This window comes from Perna viridis, chromosome 15 (assembly GCF_037379345.1).
Source record: "Perna viridis isolate PV_CMFRI_1.1 ecotype Kerala chromosome 15, ASM3737934v1, whole genome shotgun sequence".
Classification (NCBI taxonomy): Eukaryota; Metazoa; Mollusca; class Bivalvia; order Mytilida; family Mytilidae; genus Perna; species Perna viridis.
In genome coordinates, this window is record NC_142459.1 from 14,780,846 (window position 1) to 14,802,786 (window position 21,941).

The 21,941-nt window shown below is 34.6% G+C and overlaps 1 protein-coding gene across 1 annotated transcript; it reads right to left on the bottom strand.

The window, feature by feature from the left end:
• Positions 1 to 4,741: 4,741 nt before the first annotated feature.
• Positions 4,742 to 5,871, bottom strand: LOC148597086 (neuronal acetylcholine receptor subunit beta-2-like). The gene has a single exon (XM_088564092.1). The coding sequence runs from the start codon at positions 5,792 to 5,794 to the stop codon at positions 4,772 to 4,774; it is 1,023 nt and encodes a 340-aa protein (XP_088420218.1). The 5' UTR covers positions 5,795 to 5,871; the 3' UTR covers positions 4,742 to 4,771.
• Positions 5,872 to 21,941: the final 16,070 nt, after the last annotated feature.

Here is a 21,941-nt window from a genome sequence, read left to right on the forward strand (position 1 = left end):
ATGTGCAAGTGTTGGACTCTCAAACCAACACTGTACAAGCGGCCAACATTATAGCTAGCAGTAACCACACAAGAAAGTACTTGAATCTGATTTTGAAAGGACTTTTGATTTCAATATTGGCTGGGAATTTCTAAAAGGCCTACATTGCAAGCGTAAGTAAGAAGGGAAATGGAGGTTGCCGATTTTTGGTTTAATTTTTTTTCTTTTCTTTTGTTTTGTTTTGTTTTAATTTTTTTTTTGTTTTTTGTTTTTTTTTTGTTCTAATTTTGCTTGTTTTTTTTAATCAAATGCCATAAGCGTTGGTTTATTTAACCACATATCGATATCTACGTATAATAAATTTGATCTGATTTTCACGATTTAACATCTGAATCAATAACAAAATTATATATAAATGTCAATTTTTCATAATTTTTTTTCATTTTATCATCAATTTCATGTTCATTGTCTGAATATAGCTGAAATATTGCTGCTCGGACATTAAACCCCAACAAACAAACAAACATAAATTTTGCTAATTCAGTTTACTCGATCAGTTATGACGATCTTTTACCAAATTTTGTTTTTCAAATGATGCCATATATTGCACACCTAGCTACCATAGTTGGTTACATCTTATAACAATTCCTTTGTTCTAGACTACTCCAATGAAGCTGAGCTTCATTTCTTTGTCTGTTGTTTTAGCTGTTGAATGTGAAGGGGGTTTCAGTTGGTACAATCTGATAAAGACTTTGTTAAGGAATAACTTGAAGGTTTCTACTGTCAACACCTTGTTGAAGCTTGCTTTACATCCATCTTCATTGACAAATTTTAGGTTTAGGACGGCATTTGAGTTGTGGTTTAAGGTTGAGGATATGATGATTTTTGCTTATTTATTAGATATGTTATCCTTAGATATTTTCAAGATGTAAGAGTCAGCATTTAATATTATGTTATTTTAATAGAAGCTATGATAGAGACAAAACTATGTATCGCTTTTTTGTTGATGTTGTATATTTTATTTTTTAAACAGTAGCTTAAATAAAGTGTTTATTCATTTTTAAGAATTAAACTTTATGCAAATCAAAAACCCACAGAACTCAGTTTTATTTCGTGTTCAGAAACCGTTATAGATCACAAAACAAATCTCAGTTTTTCATTTTGGGGAGTGCTTTTGAGAAAAAATTGATATAGAATTAAAATGATTGATTTATTGATTGTTGGAGTTTAACGCCCGAGTAACCGTATTTAAGATATATCTAGGCAATGAACATGAAATGGATGATAAAATGAGCATGAAATGATGATGAAATGGAAAATGGGACTAGACACAAGGATAATGGTCGGCAAATTTTGATTGCCATTAAAAATAGGGAGAAGTTGGTAGGTTCGTGGAATTTAGCCTTCTGCGTCGAAACCGGATGGCTCCTACTCCGACAGAAAACCACAGGAGGGTTTTTTAACTTGCGAGCAACTTGGCGTTTTTCCCAACACGATGCATCATCATGGCTTGCAATCAGGTTTTCCGTATTATGGCCTGACGACCCCAGCAGGTAATATGCCAGGGGTAACCGATTCCATCATCTTGGCACACTACCCAGTTGCTCTGTAGGCAGAGCGCCCTAGCCAGCGTCATGGTTCTGAGCACTATTTAGTCACCTTTCATGACAAGCTTAGTGCTAGTGCGGGTCTATTCTTTTGACATCCGGAACCGCACGGGGCGGAAATTTAATATGAACATTCAATGATGATGAAATGGAATGGGGCACAGAAATAATGGGGTCTAAAAATTTGATTGCCACTGGAAATAGGGAGAAGTGGGTAGGGTCGGGCAATTACGACTTCTGTGGCGTAGCAAAATGGTTTTTACTCCGATAGAATACCACAGAAGGGTCTTTAACGTGCGAGGAACGTTGCGTCTTTCCCAACACGTTGCACCACTATGGTTGCGGTCAGGTTTTCTACATTATTGCCTGACGGCCCTATGAGTAACGTGCCAGGGGTACCTTATTCCACCACCTAGACACACAACCAAGTTGCTCTGTTGGCAGAGCGCCTTAGCCCCCATGGGCACTATTTAGTCGCCTTTTTCGACAAGCTTAGTGCTGCTGCGGACCTATTCGTTTGACACCTGGACCCGCCCGCGTCGAATGTACATAAAAATTAGCACATACCAGGAGTTATCTTTCTTGATATGATTTGATTTGGTTGATTTTATCGGGAATTTAAAGAGTAGTTTTCTCAAAAGTACAGATCTAAATACGGAAAGGAATATTGTCACATAGATATAGCATACGTAGACCAAAAAAACATCATCTGATCGGTAGGTTTTTCTACACCATGAATCACTTTATCATGGGCAGTGTCTGAAATTTATACTGACTGGTACTTAATAACAGCTACGATTGTATATTTGATAATACATATAGCGTGTTCGTGGTTGAATAGCCTCATACAACATTGGTGTATTTGCTTTTCCGATATGTTAACTATTGCTTAAAGTATCAACTACATATACAAGCTCCACGCAGTAGCAGTCGTTCGTTTCCTCTTTTACTAACAGCTGCAGACAGGCTTTTCGAAATTCTCGCACATTATTCATATCAAACGTTGTTTAATAATCGGAAAACGTCCCGCCTTTTCTTACCCTACCGGTGTACCTGGTCCATGCTCCCAGTTTTTAGTGGAGTCGGTGTTGCTTATTTGCTTTTCTTACTTTGTATGTATGATTTTAGTTGTTGTGTATGTCTGTTTTCCCTGTCTGGTCTTTGTCCCTGGATTACATTATTTTGATTACCACTATATCTTTGGTTCCCTTGATTACCTTTTCAAGATTCTTGAAATTTCTGAGAGGTCTGACTGCAACGTCTAGAGTGTAATTTGAACGTCACACGCTGTTTTGGAGCCTGCTATATATATTACATTTTTTTTTTTTTTTTTTTTGTAATTTGTTTATTTTTAAAGCATGGACACATATAATCTGAAAGTGGTAATGAAAATTAGAAAGAAAACAAAAGACACACAATTAATTTAATTAATTGTTTTGTTTGATACCAACAGAAGTTTGAAAGGGCAATTATCTTTCACAATAATAGTTTTCTTGTTGCAAACATCTGACTAATTATTATATCTAGATGTAATTTTACAACGCACTTTTCACAGTAATAATATTATCAGTATATATATATAATATTTCATGAAAAGAAAAGTATGATCAACAATGTTATTTGGCTCGTCAATATCTCTAATGCAAAAAGAGTTTGTCTTGTTTTTTTTTTTTTTTTTTTGTAATTTGGAGGATTTCATAACCATATTTTTGTAACAGGCATTTAACACTTAGCAAGATATTTGCTACATATATTGCATTTTTTTATTTGTTTTTTTTTAAGCATGGAAAGAACAGACACATATTAACAAAAATTATAAAAGAATAATAAAACTTAATGTGTAATGTTTAGGAATGTTAATTATGCTCCATAAGTAGTTGTAACTACGATGTTTTTTTTCATTATACAATGTAGACTTTAACAACACAACAGGAGTTTAACTACAAATATACCATGCTGCTAGAAATGAAACAGATTGACTTTGTTACAATTCCTATATGTCAGTAACCCCGTGCAGATCCGGGTGTCAAAAGAATAGGCCTGCAGCAGCGCTAAGCTTGTCGTAAAAGGCGACCAAATAGTGCTCAGAAACCTAGCCAGGGGTTAGGCGCTCTGCCCACAGAGCAACTGGGATGTGTGCCCCAGGTGGTGGAATGGGGTATCCCTGGCATGTTACATGCTGGGGTTGTCAGGCTATAATACGGAAAACCTGACCGCAAACCATAGTGGTGCACCGTGTTGGGAAAGATGCCACGTTCCTCGCATGTTAAAGAACCCTGCTGTGGTATTCGATAGGACTAGGAACCTTTGCGCTCCGCCACAGGAGGCTAAATTGCCCGACCTTACCCATCCCCCCTTTTTCTAATGGCAATCAAAATTTGTCGACCCTTTTATCCTTGTGACCCATCCTTTTTTTATCATTTCATGTTCATTTTATCATCCATTTCATGTTCATTGTCTGAATGTAGCTGAAATATTGCTACTCGGACGTTAAACCCAACAAACAAACAAAACAATATATGTCGGTAAACTTTCTGCTACGTTCCTAGCGGAACAAAAGTCAGTGCACTATTATTGTCTATAAAGTTCCGTGCCCAATATCCTGTTGATTGATTTTTAGCTGCCACCAGGCACTATGGCACATTCCGAAAGTGTAAACAATACCCAACACACTAGCACTCGCTTGCACAGCAAATAATCTCATTATCCCACGTCACAGTACATTTGTATCTATAGGAAGCTTCCCCATCATATTATATTGTGAAAGTACCGTCATAATTCACCACATTGAACTGGTCAATAACATTTCGAGGATAAATTAAAGACGTACAAAAATGTATTTAATTTGTGGTCTACATGTGTTTTAAGAATTGACTTAACTTCCGGAGAGAATGCACAGCTTCGCGGAGTGCAGCAAGTCGAACTATATTCACTTGGGGCAAGTGTTACACAGTACTAGTTTCTGGCACGCTTGGACATAGGAATTTACAGTTCATTATGGACACAACAACTTGTTTGGAAAATTGCAAATTTACAAAATTGGACTCGAACACCGTAAGAGATATCTAATATCTGATTGACAAATTCAAAAGTGATATTCATATAAGCTGATTTTACGACAATGTACATCAGTGATAACAATGTCAATGAAAGACATATTAAATATGATATATAATAATATAACGTTATTGACTTAAGACCACAAAAAAGAAAAATGTTACAACAAGACTAAGGATAAGAACAATTTGCATTACCAATTCAAGCGCTCGTTCGGGCTTTGGCCAAAAACAAACTTTTTGGTCTGTTGATTGATCGATTTGGTCATCTAAATCAAAATTGCTTGAATGATGATGTTGAACAGAACAGACACTCGAAGAGCAAGATGCATTCCTATTCCTTAAATATATGCTTAATCCAACAACAGCCGTTGTTATTCCGCTAACAAGAATCTGGGTTCCGATTAAGTATGTCAGGTAAGGTATAGAAAAAGATGATATTGGCATGTTCTGAGCGACTAAGGTAAGGAATACAAACATTGCTAAAAAATTAGATGTACAGAATCCGAGTTTTTCTCCACATTCAATTGGTACAACAATCGAAATCGAATTCAAAAAAGTAAAGACTGCAAAAGGAAACACTATGGTAACAACATGGTAAAATGACCTACGTTTCAACGTCACACTGAACAGTATGTTTGAATAAAAGTAATTAATAACTTCTTTACCGACGTACAGGGCTTCACGTGGTCTAGCAGTAATGTTAAGTATTTCCCACTCCCCATTTTCCATGAAATGGGAAGGGGATCGCGCCAAGCCATCTGCAGATGCATGGAGAATCAAATATCTGCGGTCATGATACCATGTTTCTAGAGAAACAGTGCAAGTTTGTGTATCAAACGGATACACTGTTAGATCTACTGCGCAGGATGTCCTTAATTCCATAACCGGATACCATCTTACTAACCCGTCTGACGCCACATTGACGTAGTCATTCTGGTCATAACTTCTTAAACGCATATCGGTGATAGAATTGACTAGGAACAATTCCGGAACCCAAATATTGTCAGTCTTGATAACAATGTCTGTGACATTTGAAAATATTTTATCTTTCCATTTTAACATTTCGTCCTGCCACAAAAAAGCCCAAAATATAGAGGCTTTAAAAATCTGGTATTTCTCATCCAAACCAATAACAGACATCAAAAACATCGTAACATTAACTTTCAATGGTATGTTCGGTTCTTCGATAGGAATAATACTAGGATTATATTCTTTAAAAATCAAATCCAAAAGCGATTTATGATATCCATAGATGTCTGCTGATGTTCCTAAAGAGAAAATGGTTAAAATTAATAATTCAGACCACATTTTAAATGCTGAAGTGCAGTAAAAAAATGCAACCCAAGTATTTATTCAGAAAGAGCTACATTGACTGGCGTTTTTTTTTTCTCCTTTGTTAATATTTTTCCAATACCGAAACATCGCTTAAAGCTTTTCAAAACTTCACGTAATCTCATCTTGGTAAATCAAAATACAGATCTAATGCATTAACAGACCAGAAAAATCAATTTTAATATCGCAATACTTCGGGTAAATATTTAATGTAAATAATGTGGATACTTTAGGGAAAATGGCTTGTGATACAGATGCCAGGTACGCGCAATTAAATCCTACACATGAACAAATTATTCTAAGCATACATATTTGACACACGAGTCGACGAAAGTTGCATATCGTCAGATGACATAGACCAATCATGCTTTTAACACGACTTAATTGATTCATGCTCAACATAATGACTGAAACTAACAGTTTATCTAACTACGAAAGTGATTGAGTTACATTACTGGTCATGACACACAGAACAGCAGTCAAACATAACTATTCAACTTCAGGTGATGCTAAACTATGTCAGATCATCTGATGTTCCGTGTTTTATATTTGGCAGTTCACGCTTTTCTAAGAAGATTATTTTATTGATGATAGAATGTATAATATCTTTCGAAGGTCTAGTTATGTCAAAGTTTGACTACACACTTTTGCAAACTTCGATTAACCCCGTGTTACTTCTGAATTAAAATTAACTTTCCTAATCGAAATTCTTTTTTCACTTTGATCTTAATATAAGGATGATAAAATTGAGTTTGATTCGAAGAGTTGGTGTTTCTTGACGGATCGAAACGGTAGGAGATCCAAATTCAAGCCGGTATATAGTGTCCTACGTTGGCCGCTTCATCAAGATTTGCACTTCATTTGCTATTTTCTTTATTCAAAAAATTTAGGTAAATTCATCACAGCAATTTTAAGCACGGTTAGGTCCATTGAGTAGAATATTTGAAGAAGGGAAGTAGATGGGGTGAGGATTCTAAGTCTGGGAATCATGTTACCAGTATAATAGTTCAAAGATGTTATTACACTTGAGCATCGTATTCTTAAAACAGGCGAAACCCATATTTTTCGTTAAACTCTGGAAATTAGCAATTTCGAAAAATACTGAAATCATAAAAGCCAATTCTATTCCACAGAAATTAGTTTTGCTAAGAGATGGGTATTGATTTAAAGTCAGTTTATTATATCGGATTTTGGATCGCTCAAGAAAGCATGTTTTAGAAGTCCCAGTTAGCCACTCGGCTATGTCGTTTTAAAAATAGTTGAGGGAGTTGGGACTTGTGATGTAATTGGGGGTATTGAAGTAATACTATAGGAATAAATGGCACTTCAATTATGATAGTGACTTTATCATGGTTCATATATTATCTGAAAATAACCGTGATGAAGTCACTACATGTATCTAAAACGTTTATTCCTTTTATCTGTGATCTGCTATTTATAAAGGAAAAATGATGCTCGTCATCTGAAATATGTTTTAAAAAATTACTTAAAAAGAATTGCTAAAACGGAGACTATTTTATAGGATAAGCACTGATCGTAATGAATTGTGATACCGTCCAGTCAAAATTTAGCACGTTCGTTAGTTGATGAAGTGATGTAACAAGAGAAGGTTGGCATACCACAAATTTAATTTGTTAACTTCTGTTGTGCATTACTATTAGGATTATACTTATTCTTCAATAATGAGTTACGATTCTGACAGTTCTCCTGGAAATATGGTCACTCTCGTGTTGCTTCAAGTCCAAAGCCACAGCCAAAGCCGATAAACATTGTTATTCTCTGGTTACCATCCAAGTGCTGTTTTATTTCAAAATGGTATTTTATAGTAACTTGTTTACAAGACAAGATAAACATCAGCTACATGTACGTAACTCAAAAGATCATCATGGTTTTTCCACATTATATTCTTTAGCGCGAGAGGAGACGATTTACACGTACATGTAAGACTGCAGCAAATTTTTATTGAGGCTTAAGATAAGTAAACCGCATTGATTTATTATACCATTTCAGTATGAATGATAAAGAGATTTGTAATATTGTTTGTTTTACATGTATTGTATTTTCTTTTGTATTTGTTTACATAATATTACAGTACAGTATTATTTCATTGGCCTACCCAAAAAACGGGATCTCTACGAGGGTGATTGGCGCATGTTAAGGGCAAACTGACCCAATAATTTCTTGTATCAAGTACGTTTGCCGATTAAGCATTATCAGCTAGTACACATCAAAGGAATTTTGCTCAAATTATCGATAATATCTAAAAGTAATGTCCATTATTGTAACGCTGTTTTCCATGTATGTAATAAGAGTTGATTTGTTTTAACATGTCGCTTACACTTTTCAATTACAGTGTTCAACTGCTGTCACTTATTATACACATACCCTTTGCAGTAAAAAGTGTGGATATTCCAACTAAGCAGACGAAGAATTCGATAAATTCGTCCATCAGTCTATTTGTCCGTCCAAAACGTTAAAAATCAATTTTACTCTAATATTTGAATTAATATATTTGTTTGTTTGTTTGTTTGTTGGGGTTTAACGTCCGAGCAGCAATATTTCAGCTATATTCAGACGATGAACATGAAATTGATGACAAAATAAACATGAAATGATCAAATGAAAAGGGGATGGGACACAAGGACAATGGGGTCGACAAATTTTGATTGCCACTGGAAATAGGGAGAGGTTAGTAAGGTCGGGCAAATTTAGCCTCCTGTGGCGGAGCCCTATGGTTCCTACTCCGGGAATACCTCAGTAGGGTTCTTTAACTTGCGAGGAACGTGGAATCTTTCCCAACACGGTGCACCACTATGGTTTGCAGTCAGGTTTTCCGTATTATAGCCTGACAACCCCAGCATGTAACACGCTAGGGGTACCTCATTCCACCACCTGGGGCACACAAACCAGTTGCTCTGTGGGCAGAGCTCCCTAGCCCCCGGCTATGGTTCTGAGCACTATTTAGTCGCCTTTTACGACAAGCTTAGGGTTGCTGCAGGCCTATTCTTTTAACACCCGGACCTTGATCCATTTTCTGTCAGTGTATTTTTTCTTTGGTGCTAAGTGCAGCATAATAGCATAAAGATGTGGTGCAACTTCAGTAATCAAAGACATTACATCTTTGTAAGACATTCTAGATGCAAGAATAGAAAGGACCTGTCTACCCTGCCGCCATGTTTCTACCTTTTTGTAGGAGTCTAAATTCTGAAATACTTGGTATTTGATGTTCCGTTCTTTCTTCCTGAGACTCCATTCCTGTAAAATTCTCGTCTACTTCACATGGAGATAATAATTCAATTATCACCCTCATTATATCTGAAAATCTGTCTATACTTTTCAGAGAATAAGTCTTCCAAAACTTTCTTTCCTGATCAGAAAATTCTGGTAGATTAACTGATTAAAGGAAAATATTCAAGGATTTCATGCAACTGCCATACATGTAACTTCCAACAGATTGCTGAAACAAATACGATATTAGTTACCTTGTGTAGAACATGAAAGAAAATTTTTCAGCTCTCCCTAAGCATTTTTAACGCTCTAAATAAAAAAAGTCTCAAAGCAAATACTCTAAGTAAAGATAGCTCCAAATCTATATTTTTAAAATACATATTAAGTGAACAACATGTATTTGTACGGACCATATAAATACCTAAAAATACTCTCAATATTCATTCAAACCTTCATATTGATAAAAATATGTTTAATTTAATGAAAGATATTGTTTTTATTCATTTTTTAACAATTTTTCAACAAATACCCGGAGTTTATCAATGTGACCATTTACTGCAATATAATGCTTATTCGATTTGTTTTCTTTGATATATGTTGACTTAGATAACAATAGATGAAATGATCCATATTATTAGGACTACAAAAGTCGTCAGACTCCTTGTAAGCGTTATTGCCCTTTGAAATAATCAAAGTTTTCAAAATGATGTTTTCATTTTAATTAAATAAAAGTTTAGCTCTGGCAACACGCTGCATTATTCTTTGGTCAGGTACATACAAATCCATACAAACCTGAAAGCCGTGGATCCGTTAATATGAACGAACGTTTAATCCATGTGTTCTATTAACAGTGTCTAAACTCATCAGTTTTTAATATTTATAAATTTCTATTCAAATATGTCACGTCTCAATAGAAAATGTTTTGGGGGTATTTTGGGATATTCTTGGGTATTCTGGGAAATTCTTGGGTATTTCTTTGGACCCATATTTGTACATAATTTAAGTTTGTTTTTTTTTTTTTTTGTTGTCGATGCACCAACACGAAAGAAAAAGTACATCGATACGAGCATTGTCACTCAGAGAAACGAATTTGTCGATTACGATAATGCAACAAGTGACCACCGTGCGAACGATTATGACAATGTTTCTGAATACACCCAGTGCGAACAAAGAATCGGACAAAAAATTATTGATGATACAGAAGCATTCTGTGGTGTTGTTAGAAGACGAACGAAGCGCATTGTGTTGTATAATGTGCGAGCAAACAAGTATTATGCGGCAGTTGAAAGTGCATTGCGATTCTACGCAGAAAAGAGAGGAGCTCACGTGACATTTACAAGGTTACTGAAAACGCGTGAAAGTAGTCAAAGTGCAACTTACATTATGCGCGTGAATATAAATGAGGATGATTGTTATGGTGAAATAGAGAACAACGAGTCATTCTGGCCGAAAGGTGTATATTATAGAGACTATGTACCTTACAACAAAACACAAAAAGAATCACAATGGGGAGAGTACAGGGAAAGACCACTTCCACAATTACCATTGTACTGGTATTTTTATACGTATAGCTTTATTGTTTAATTTTTCACTTATGTTACGATTGTGTGTATGGAATATGAGAGGCGCGATGTATGGTGCGCCATATTTTATTTTCAAAGTGTATTAGATAACAGCGACATCTGTATGTTGACTGAACACTGGTTAAATGCATCAAATATTTCATTTTTAGAGAAGTTTGATAATAGGTTTGATTGTGTGTACAGTATTGGTATGAATAGCAATAGTTACTCGAAAGGTTTTGGGGGTACAGCATTGCTTATTAAAAAATCACTTGGTTTTAAAATACACAAATTAGATACAATGAACCATCGAATATGTGGAGTCAAACTAAGTTCAAAACATTATATGAGTAATTGTGTTTTATGTGTATTGCTTCCATCAATAAACCATGATAAAGAAACATACTTGAAATATTTAGATGACTTGTGTAGAATCTATGATATTTATAATGATGATAATGTAGTAAAAGTGGGAGGTGATTTTAATGTTGATATTACTAAAACACAGGCAGTCAACAAAGTCTCTAACTTTACTGACTTTTTAAGAGATCGAAATTTGTGACCGGCCCCTTTTTATCAAAGTAGGGTAGGTCCTTTATACACATATAGGTCTAAGGATTTTGTTACTAGAACATTGTTGGATTATATTTGTATTCCAGATGATATTGCAAATAATATTGTTTTAAACAAAATATGTTTTAATTGTCCTTATTCTGTATCAGATCACTTTCCAGTTAGTGTACATGTCAATATAGACCTGCTTGGTACATCAGCGGAAATGTATAAATCCAATAGACATGCTTTGAAATGGTCGGACGATTTTGAAAGGAAACTTTACCAGTCTGAAATTTGTAAGTTACTTAATATCTCCACTGAAACTGTTGATGTTGATACAAATGACGTTGAAATTTATACAACAGTGTTTACTAATTCCTTACATAAAGCTGCAAGTTTGTGTATCCCGACAGGTCAATACCGAAGTTTTTTTTAAAACCGTACTGGAAAAAATGTCAACTAGACGATTATCTTTTTAGACAAAGACAGGCACGGCGGGCATGGATAGCTGAAGGTAGACCGCGATCACATACTGATCTAAACTATTTTAATTACAAAGATAAGAAAAGGAAATTCCGAAATCGTAAACGTTTAGCCGAAAAATTGTGGCGAGAAAAAAAATTCGAGGAAATACATAATGCTGCCGAAGTAGATATCGAACAATTCTACAAACGTGTTCGTCAATTTAAGAAACCGAAGTCGTCAATCAGTAAACTATCCTATACTATGATGGAAAAGTCGCCTGTGACGAAATTTCTATTAGTGACTTATGGCATGACTATTTTCGTGATTTATACTCAGAACAAAAGGAAAATGATAACGATTTTGACAAACCTTTCTTTAATGAAGTAACTAGTAATGTGCAGTCGTATTTTACCATGAAGACTGAACGCATATACGAGATAGAAAAGTCAATTACTGTTGATGAAATTGAAGTGGTTAAAAACTTTGAAGTGTGGGAAAGCCCCAGGTCCAGACAACGTTTGTAATGAACATATTATTTATGGCGGAAAACGAGTATTAGAACATTTGTGTAAACTGTATAACATGATTATGACTTCTGAATGCATACAGGCTTCGTTTCGTCACGGTACTATAATAACTCTGTACAAGGGAAATAATAAAGACAGAACATTACCTACCAATTACCGAGCTGTTACGCTCACTTCTGTCCTCAGTAAATTATTGGAAAAGATCATCTTAAACCGTATTCAAGTGTATTTAACTCAGCAGAACATAACAATGCCGCACCCTCTTCAATTTGGATTTGTTAAAGACCATGGTTCTATACCAGCAATTTACACGTTAAAAGAATCTGTAACTTTTTACACAGAACGAAACTCTGTGGTATATTCTGCATTCTTAGACAACGAAAAAGCGTTCGACCTAATTTGGCAGGATGGCCTGTTGTACAAACTTTGGAAGTTAGGAATATCTGGAAAGATGTGGAGATTAATATATGTATGGTACAAATCTGCAAGTGCTAATGTTCACTACAAGTCAATATCTAGTCAATCATTCAAAATCTGTCAGGGAGTTGGACAAGGTCGTGTTATGTCTGCCTGGCTCTTTTCGTTATTTATCGATGGATTAATTAAACTTCTTGTAGAATCGAAAAATGGGTTACTTATAAAAAACTTACACATTCCTTGTATATTATTAGCTGATGACACAACATTATTAAGCTCTTCTAAAAAGGGACTGCAAGACTCGCTTTACATTGTCCACAAGTATGCGAAAAAATGGCGTTTGAAATACAATGCTTTGAAAAGTAATATATTACTGTTTACTTCTAAGAGACATTTGTTGAAAAGTAATTTAGATTTTCAATTTGGTGATCAAACTATTAACAGGATAGACAAAGTCACATATGCTGGAACTCTCATAGACTGTCATGCCCGAACGTTTGATAGAAATGACAATGCTTGTAAAAAACTGAAACGTAACTTGCACTCACTATACACTGTAGGTGTAAACTCAAATGGCATGTCACCGGTGGCAAATACCGTTGTATGGAAATGTGTAATTTTACCTACAGCTCTTTACGGATGTGAACTTTGGGGTCATTTGAACAAAACTGAAACATCTATGTTGGAACAGACTCAAAGATACTTTACTCGTTTTATATTGTGTTTTGATAAACGTTCATCAAGTGCTTCTTCTGTAAGTAACTTAGGACTGTGGTCTATAGAGGGGTTGATAGACAAGTTTAAAATGTTATTCTTTGGTCGGTTGTGTAGAGCGTCGGTAACGACAACTCATAAACAGTTATTTAACCTAAGGCTTGCAAATGTAATATCTGGCAAACCTAACAAATCATCTTTGACTTACGATCTCGTTCGAACTTTATTGAAATATGATATGTCATCATTCCTTGAGCACTTCATTGAAGAAGCTTTCATTCCGGACAAAAGACTCTGGTCAAAAGTCGTAAGTCAAACAATAACTATTTATGAAGAAAACAAATGGAAGTTATTGGTACAACAACGACCTGACCTTTGGCGATATTTCAAAATTCACCATTCTTTAACAGAACACAGATTGATTAGACTTTGTTCCAAGCACCATTACAAACGCAATGAACTTATGATATTAATTTATCTAGGGTCGCTAGCTATTATAAGTGGACAATGCTCTCTTTGTGACCAATTTACTGACGACATAGTTAAACATTCCATACTCCATTGTGAATCGCTTACGAATGATAGAAACTCAATGTTTTACGGCATTGTAGACTTACTTCCAGTACACGATTCAGTTAAATTATTTAACCAAGAGGATGATGACATTCTTATAACATTCCTTGGTGGCATTACCGAATTTGCTAATGAACTAGACTCTGACATATGGTACCAGCTAATGCTATGCGTCGCAGGTCACATAAATAAATTGTACACTAACTTCAGGAAAGTTATTTTGAGTTAAGATTCAATACTAGTATTTAACATTCAATTACATGTAAGTGTATCATACTCAATATATGCTACCTAAAATTGTGTATTATCTACTCTTTTTTAATACAGTATTATATACATGGTATAAAAAGTATTGCATCAGTTTGTGTATATAATTATATGTGTGTAGTTTTCTATTTTGTTAAGTAATTTTTGTTTTATACTTGTGATTTTTTTTTCTTGTTTTATGAATCTTCATCTTCTGGAGGAAATAAAGAAAATAAATCAATCAATTTTAGTAAGATGCTGAACACAGAATTGTACATTTAACTTGAATGATACATGTAGTAACATTTGTCGAATTCTTCATTAGGAATAATTTGCAAAAAAACCTTTAACCTTAAATCAATAAAGAGCTGCGCTTAAAGCGCATGATACGCTCGTTGCCCTTTTAACTTGTCCTTATGCTTTTAATGAATTTATATGATCAATTAGAAATACTATGAACCTTTTCAAATATCCTACCCCCCCCCCCAAAAAAAAAAAACAAAAAAAAAACAGGAAATAAAAAATGCACAAAAAGAATTGGCACTATCAAGGCTATCTCAATTTTAACTAAGTTTATTGTCTTGATTTTTCACCCATACATTTTTATCTTGTTTAAAACATACTTTTTTTGACAAGGTTACCAAGTACCTTTTATATTTATCAGTCGACCATCACAACAAATGGTCTATTTAAAACGATTTTTCACCGATTAAATTTTTCTTAAAGAGTTAAACTCCATAAAACGGAAACATGAAATTTGACATTTATACAAATCGGAAGGAAGCTTACGCAAATAGATATGCACAATGCACCAAAGTTTCATAAAGTTAGTGAAAGTGTTTTTGAGTAATTGGCCAAAAACTTGAAACCCCCTTTTTTAAGTAAAAAAAATCATAACAGGATAAATCTGAAATTTATAAAAATCGAAAAAGAGCTTACGTCAAAAGATATAAACAATTCAACAAAGTCTCAATGGAGCTGGTGAAAGCGTTTTTGAGTAATTGTCCGAAGTATGGAAGACGAACGAACAACGGTATACCATAATGAATCCCGTCTTTGACGGGCGTATAAAAATACATATTATCCATACAATCCAAATTTAAGTTTTTGGTAACCTTTGACCTCTTACGTCAAAAAAGGAGAAGAACCTCTCAAAAGAAGAAAAGAAATAGATAACTTGCACTGAAATATAAGACAATTAGATTTGGTCCCTACCATAAAGCAATCCAAATTTAATCCAAACCTAAGTATTGATTGATTGATTGTTGAGTTTAGCGTCTGAGCGACAACATTTCAGCTATATTCAGACGATAAACTTGAAAGGGATGATAAAATGAACATGAAATGATGATGAAATGAAAAAAAGGATGGGACACAAGGACAGTAGGGTCGACAAATTTTCATTGATATAAAGTAGAATTGTGTTGAAATTTCAAGCATTGAATGGAAATCTTATAGTCTAGAAATGGCAATGCCAAAAAAAAAGAATCATAACATAATACAACAACAAATTGTTGGTGGTATAAAGATCTATGTTATAAAAGCTATTACACTCCATTTGAAAAGTCCAACCATAATAATTGGCAAGAAAACAAAGAGGGTTGTGCATTAAATATACTTGTGATTGTGAATAAACCGCTTGACTGCTTCAGATTGAGAATCTGTACATTCAACCTGCAATAGTAATCATACAATCGAATTATATTAGATATTTAATACAAAAAGATCTGTCCACACATTTTCTATAAATGTTTGAAATACATGCACTGTGTTTACATGTACCTTTATTGAATTGTACTCCATAGGGGCATCCTTAAACTTTTTTTATATGATTACTCAAAACAATACAAATGGTTCCTTTCACATCAACTTCAATACAATAGAAAAGCCCTATTCAAGAAGAAAGTGAAGATTCTCTGAGCAAACATATAAAACATATTTAACTCCATTCACTTTGGGCAATTGTAGACGCAATGTTAGTTTTTGAAGCCTGTAGGCATACGGACTTGAATGTTTAATATAGATACAACAACTGATCTTGATATAATGTTGAAGAGTACAAGAAAATTAATTGTTAATTTGCCCAACTTTAATCAAAGCCATCAGACGATTAGCGTGTGGTATCAACGATCGCTTTTATTGCTACATATACAAGAACTAGCCTTTCAGTGTTTTTTTCCAGTAAAATCAGCCAAAAATAGAAGCAAGTAAAATAAAATTGGAAAAGAGGAATTAATTTTCCAACAGGACTGACGTCATAAGCTGGGTAATTAAAAGACCACTCGCTGCAGTTGCATACCAAATATAAAGTCGCTACGATCAGTAGTTCCTTAGAAAAACGTTATGAAAATTCTGGTTACAGACAGAGCTAAAACAGCATACCCACCTTTTCTTAGAAGAGGGGTATAATAATTTTTCAATGCATCTTCCATACCACAATCGTATTATCGTATTATAGCTGAAGGAGTAATCAAGGGAACCAATATTCTAGCGGAAATCAAAAGAATGTGATCCAGGGACAAAGACCAGACGTGGAAAAAAAGACATACACAACAAAGAACATGAAGTAACTAAAATAATACATAGAAAGTAACAAAAGTAAATGAGCAACTCCACTAAAAACTGGGAGATAGACCCGGTGCACTGTTTAGGTGAGCATCCTCTGCTTTTCTAGAAACACCCACCAAATTGCTTATAAAAAGTCAAGTCCGGGGTAGACGAAAGAGGAAAGGAAAACTATGACACGTTGAACGTTGAAAACTCTCAAACTCTTCATGTCCTACACTATTCACTGTTGTCTGATCGGATATTTTGATAAGACATGATAGACATGAAGATAGAAGAAAAAAATCCCATGTTCGTGCATTTTATGATATTATAATATTCTATTAATGTTTATACATTTTGGATATGATTTAGAGTAATAAAGGAATACATTTATTTAATACAAAAATACCCATATTTGCTTTAAGAAGCAGTCTTTGTAAGAATCATGCAAAATCTGAAAAATGTGATACATCCTAAAAAAGGCTACATATTTTTATTTTTGTAATGTTTTTGTTTTATGGGTGGGTCTATACTATGAAATGTGTAATTATTCATTCAAATCTGCTTGCTCTTATGGGATGATGAACATTGAAAATCCAGTAGATTCTATTGCATTTGAGTGTCATTTACAGAGTTATCTCCCTTAATTTTGAAATCTACAGTGCATTCTATACAGTTTTTATCTCCTAAGGGTACGGGTTATATGAAAAACCACATGTTAATTTATGTTTACTATGGCATTTCACACAAAATATCAAAAATAAAAATATGTAGGCTTTTTACCCATGAATCACATTTTGCATGATCCTTAGCTGGAGTGCTACTTAAATTGTTTGAAAAATCGCATCACTTGGTTGGTGCATCTTTCTGCATTAGTTCGACAGTTGTTGGTTCCTAACGCATAGCATGTACATTGTATCCAGATTTCAAAATACATCAAAATGACTCTACATCTTACTTGGTGTTTGCATATAGGTGATGTTTTGTTGAACTTGTTTTGCATTTAATGTACATGTACAATGTAATTGTATTTGTTGCATTTAATTTCACGGATTTAAATGTGATGTTGATCAAAGAGGTTCGATCCAGAGAATCACCTAAGGGGGGAGCCAACCTGGCACCAAGGTACCCTGCACACCTCAAGCTATAGGTGATGGTTATAAACCAAGGGGAAAATACACTATTTTCACAAATTTTGCAAACTGATGATATACCCCCTCCCCAGCATCTTACATCCGCCTATGAACATGTATCATATATCTCATTACACAAATTTTTTTTGCTTTTTTTTTTTTTGCTTTTCAATTGAAAATCAATGAATAACCAGCGATGTGAAATTACTTATTCGACATTCATTTGATATTTGTTTGATATTCATTTGACATTCGATTGACATTAAATTCGCCCCGTGCAGGTCCGGGTGGTAAAAGAATAGGCCTGCAGCAGTGCTAAGCTTATCGTAAAAGGCGATTAAATAGTGCTCAGAACCTTAGCCGGGGGCTAGGGCGCTCTGCCCACAGAGCAACTGGGATGTGTGCCCCAGGTGGTGGAATGGGGTACCCCTGGTGTGTTACATGCTGGGGTTGTCAGGTATAATACGGAAAACCTGACCGCAAACCATAGTGGTGCACCGTGTTGGGAAAGATGCCACGTTCCTCGCACGTTAATGAACCCTACTGTGGTATTCTCCCGGAGTAGGAACCATAGGGCTCCGCCACAGGAGGCTAAATTGCCCGACCGTACCCTCCTCTCCCTATTTCCAGTGGCAATCAAAATTTGTCGATCCCATTGTCCTTGTGTCCCATCCCTTTTTCATTTCATCATCATTTCATGTTCATTTTGTCATCAATTTCATGTTCATCGTCTGAATATAGCTGAAAGGTTGCTGCTCGGACGTTAAACCCCAACAAACAAACAGACATTAAATTCAATTTCATTAACGTTCAATTACGATATAAAAAGATATTTCATAGTTAAAAAACATGGCGGTCAGGGCCGTTTTGACATAAACTTGTAAATCCCAACGACGTTTGACCCCCTTAACCAGAAATGTATCAAACAGCCACTATATAGAGTTTGTGGTGCTTGAATAGGGCAACAATCGACAGCCAATCGATACTCGATTTCTAGTGATTGAAGTCTCTCATCGGGGCTCAAAAGTTGGCGATCGGGGCGATTTTGATACAAAACTTGCATATATAGTCAGTAAACAATTTCGTTTGTAGACATTTTCCCCAAAAACAGATCTATTACATGCCAGTGGATGAGCACTTATCAGTCTCGGGACTTCACATGTTTTCCTTCTCTTTAAGTTAGTAATTTCTTTTAACAAAAAGTTGTATGCCTACTAAGTAATGGGATAGATTTCAGGTGTTTTTCAGTTGGCATGCATTTTGTCATCGGTGACTTGTAATGAAATAAAGGGGTGAGCGTAACCAAGAACGGTTACAAATACTCCTACAACATAAGAAGTTGGAATTCCGTTTCTCCATACCCCAGTCTCTTACTTCCTAGTGCCAAATTGCATGACGCTCGTTCCGACATATTTTGAAATCGGCAGAATTATGGTAAACTATTTTCCATTTAAAACGTTTGTTACAGTTTCTTTACCATAACACGGGAAAAGGTGACTAAACTGAAGAAAAACAAATGACCTACCTAATGAGAAAAATCCAGCAATCCTGGAAATCCTTTGTAAAAGCAGTTAAAATGAACTTCATATTTAGTTTTTACCTTTTTGAGTGTGTAATTCCGGTTGATAAAATTACGGATTTTAAAATTTGCGAAACGAACATATTAAATTAACCAACGAATTGCCTTTACTAACTTTAAGCTCGTTTTGTCAAATATATATTGTATTCCGTAAAATAAGTGACCTAGTTCAAAATGGTTGGTCATTTTGACAACTGTCTTCATTACAAATGTTTTCTAGGTATTAAACAAATATTTAGGATTTTTATCGCTTGATTTCTGGTAGGTTAAACATCTTTTATGTAAAGAAAAGACTTAAAATATTTTAAAACACATGTTTAGCTAATCCACATTTGCGATGGCTTTCAAAATGTCAGATGCTAGAGGTTAGGATGACACCAAGTCAGAAAATAGCTTGTCAGACAACCTTTAGCATTGCTGGAGTAGGTTACAAACAGAGCTAACAAATAGTAGTTCAAATTGGCCTGGCGGTAATAGTCTAGAATTACTTAAAATTACATGTTTGATTTCCAGGTCGTGTTTTTGAGTACAAAATTTCACTAAAATTTTCTTGATATGGACCATCAATAACACACAAACGAAATCATCACCGACGTCTGCACAATAACATTAAAGAGCTCGTATAGGGGAAGATAAATCTTGTTCAAATTGAGGCTCCCAGTAGAAAAACTGTCAGTTTTCCAGTGCAAATATCTCCTTTAAATGAAATAACACAAGTTTTGTTTTGTTTTGTTTTGTTTTGTTTTGTTTTGTTTTTGTTTTTGTTTTGTTTTGTTTTTCTTTTTGTTCATTTAAAGTTCATTATTAAATAACTATATCTTTATTTACATAGTGCAAATTTACGGGTGCACTTCTTTCCAAATATTATTTGAAGTTGCAATGAATCTACAGAGAAAAAAGAGGTGATTGGTTACCATGGAAATAATAAATTCATATCCTTGTTTCTTGATATTATTTATTCAACACATAAGATCTTTATTCTCTAAAAACTAATCAAATTCTATGATTATGACTTTCCATTATATTTTGATGCTTACAGAGAATGGCTCATAAAAAAGGGTTTTTTTTCTAGCACACAAAGTTCTCAATTCATAATTACAATGGTTTATTTTGTTTAGTGTTGATTTATTCATAATTATGAAATGTAGTGTAAACTATGATGAATTTAATTTCTACTGAAATATTTTCGAGAAAACGAAATAATCTATTGCCAGTGTTAAATTCAGAAAATTTTTCCTAGTACGTCATTCAAGTCGAAAAGGCGTGGTAGTCCTCCTGACCCTAATATTAATGTTGATTGTATTTTATTAATATGTGCATTACATTTTTTTTTGGATATTGAATTTTAATTATGAATTAAACTAAAAATATGTTCTTGTTCTGCTATATAATGTTATTGCACTTCGAACATATGGTTTTCAGGACTTTTTTTTGTTTTTTAATGATATCTTAACACACTAATGTTTAAACTTTATGGCAAGCCGTTGTGGAATTCATTACTATTTATCAGTATTAATACTTCATTATCAAGAATTTTGGGACGACTAGGAAAAAGGCAAGGGTAAAAATTTCAACCAGTAAAATTATAATTTTAGAATTGGATTGGTCCAATTCTGGACAAATTCTTCCATCTAGTGCCTCCGAGGTTTTTCTTCTGTGTTACTACAACGACTGGGGAGTTCCGAATGAACCTCATATCACCATGCAGAAACCAATTCATAAAACAACTGGTGAAATCCCGTCACAAAAATAAAACTAAGTGTACTTTATAATTGACGGAGGAAATGACTTGAAATCACTTAACAATATAATTACAATTACATTAACAAATACGGAAGTTATTTCGGTGGCATATTACAAGATTTCTGTGTTAACATCCACTAAACAATACATGTAGCTTGCGTAGGTTACAGGGGCGGATCCAGTATTTTAGATTGGGGGGGCGCACAGTTAAAAGTTAAAATTTTTGAAATATTCTTCTAGAGCTGGTGCAATGCAGATATCTTTTCTGGTAAAATTAGCGAGAAATTAAAGCTTCAACCTAAAACCGCCTAAATCTACCCCTGACAACCCATGCTTTGTAAATTTTAGACGGGGGCGCACGCCCGCCACGCCTCGCCTGAATCCGCCCCTGAGTTATATACAATGGACAGTGTCAGCTACATGTATGAATTTATTAAAACACAGTTCGTAAATATAAGTTACAAGAGTAAAATATTTAATGCTTATAAGTCAGAGGAGTCAAAGCTTTATGAGATATTTGTAATGGATATGCGATGGTCGTTTTTTCGAATGATGTCTAAATTTGACAACACATCTTAGGAAACTCCGTATAAGGATTGCTAGCCAAGCATAATTATGAGAGAGTTTCAGTGTTAACCAATCAAGCGCACGATGAGTGTGACGCTTTCAATTAGC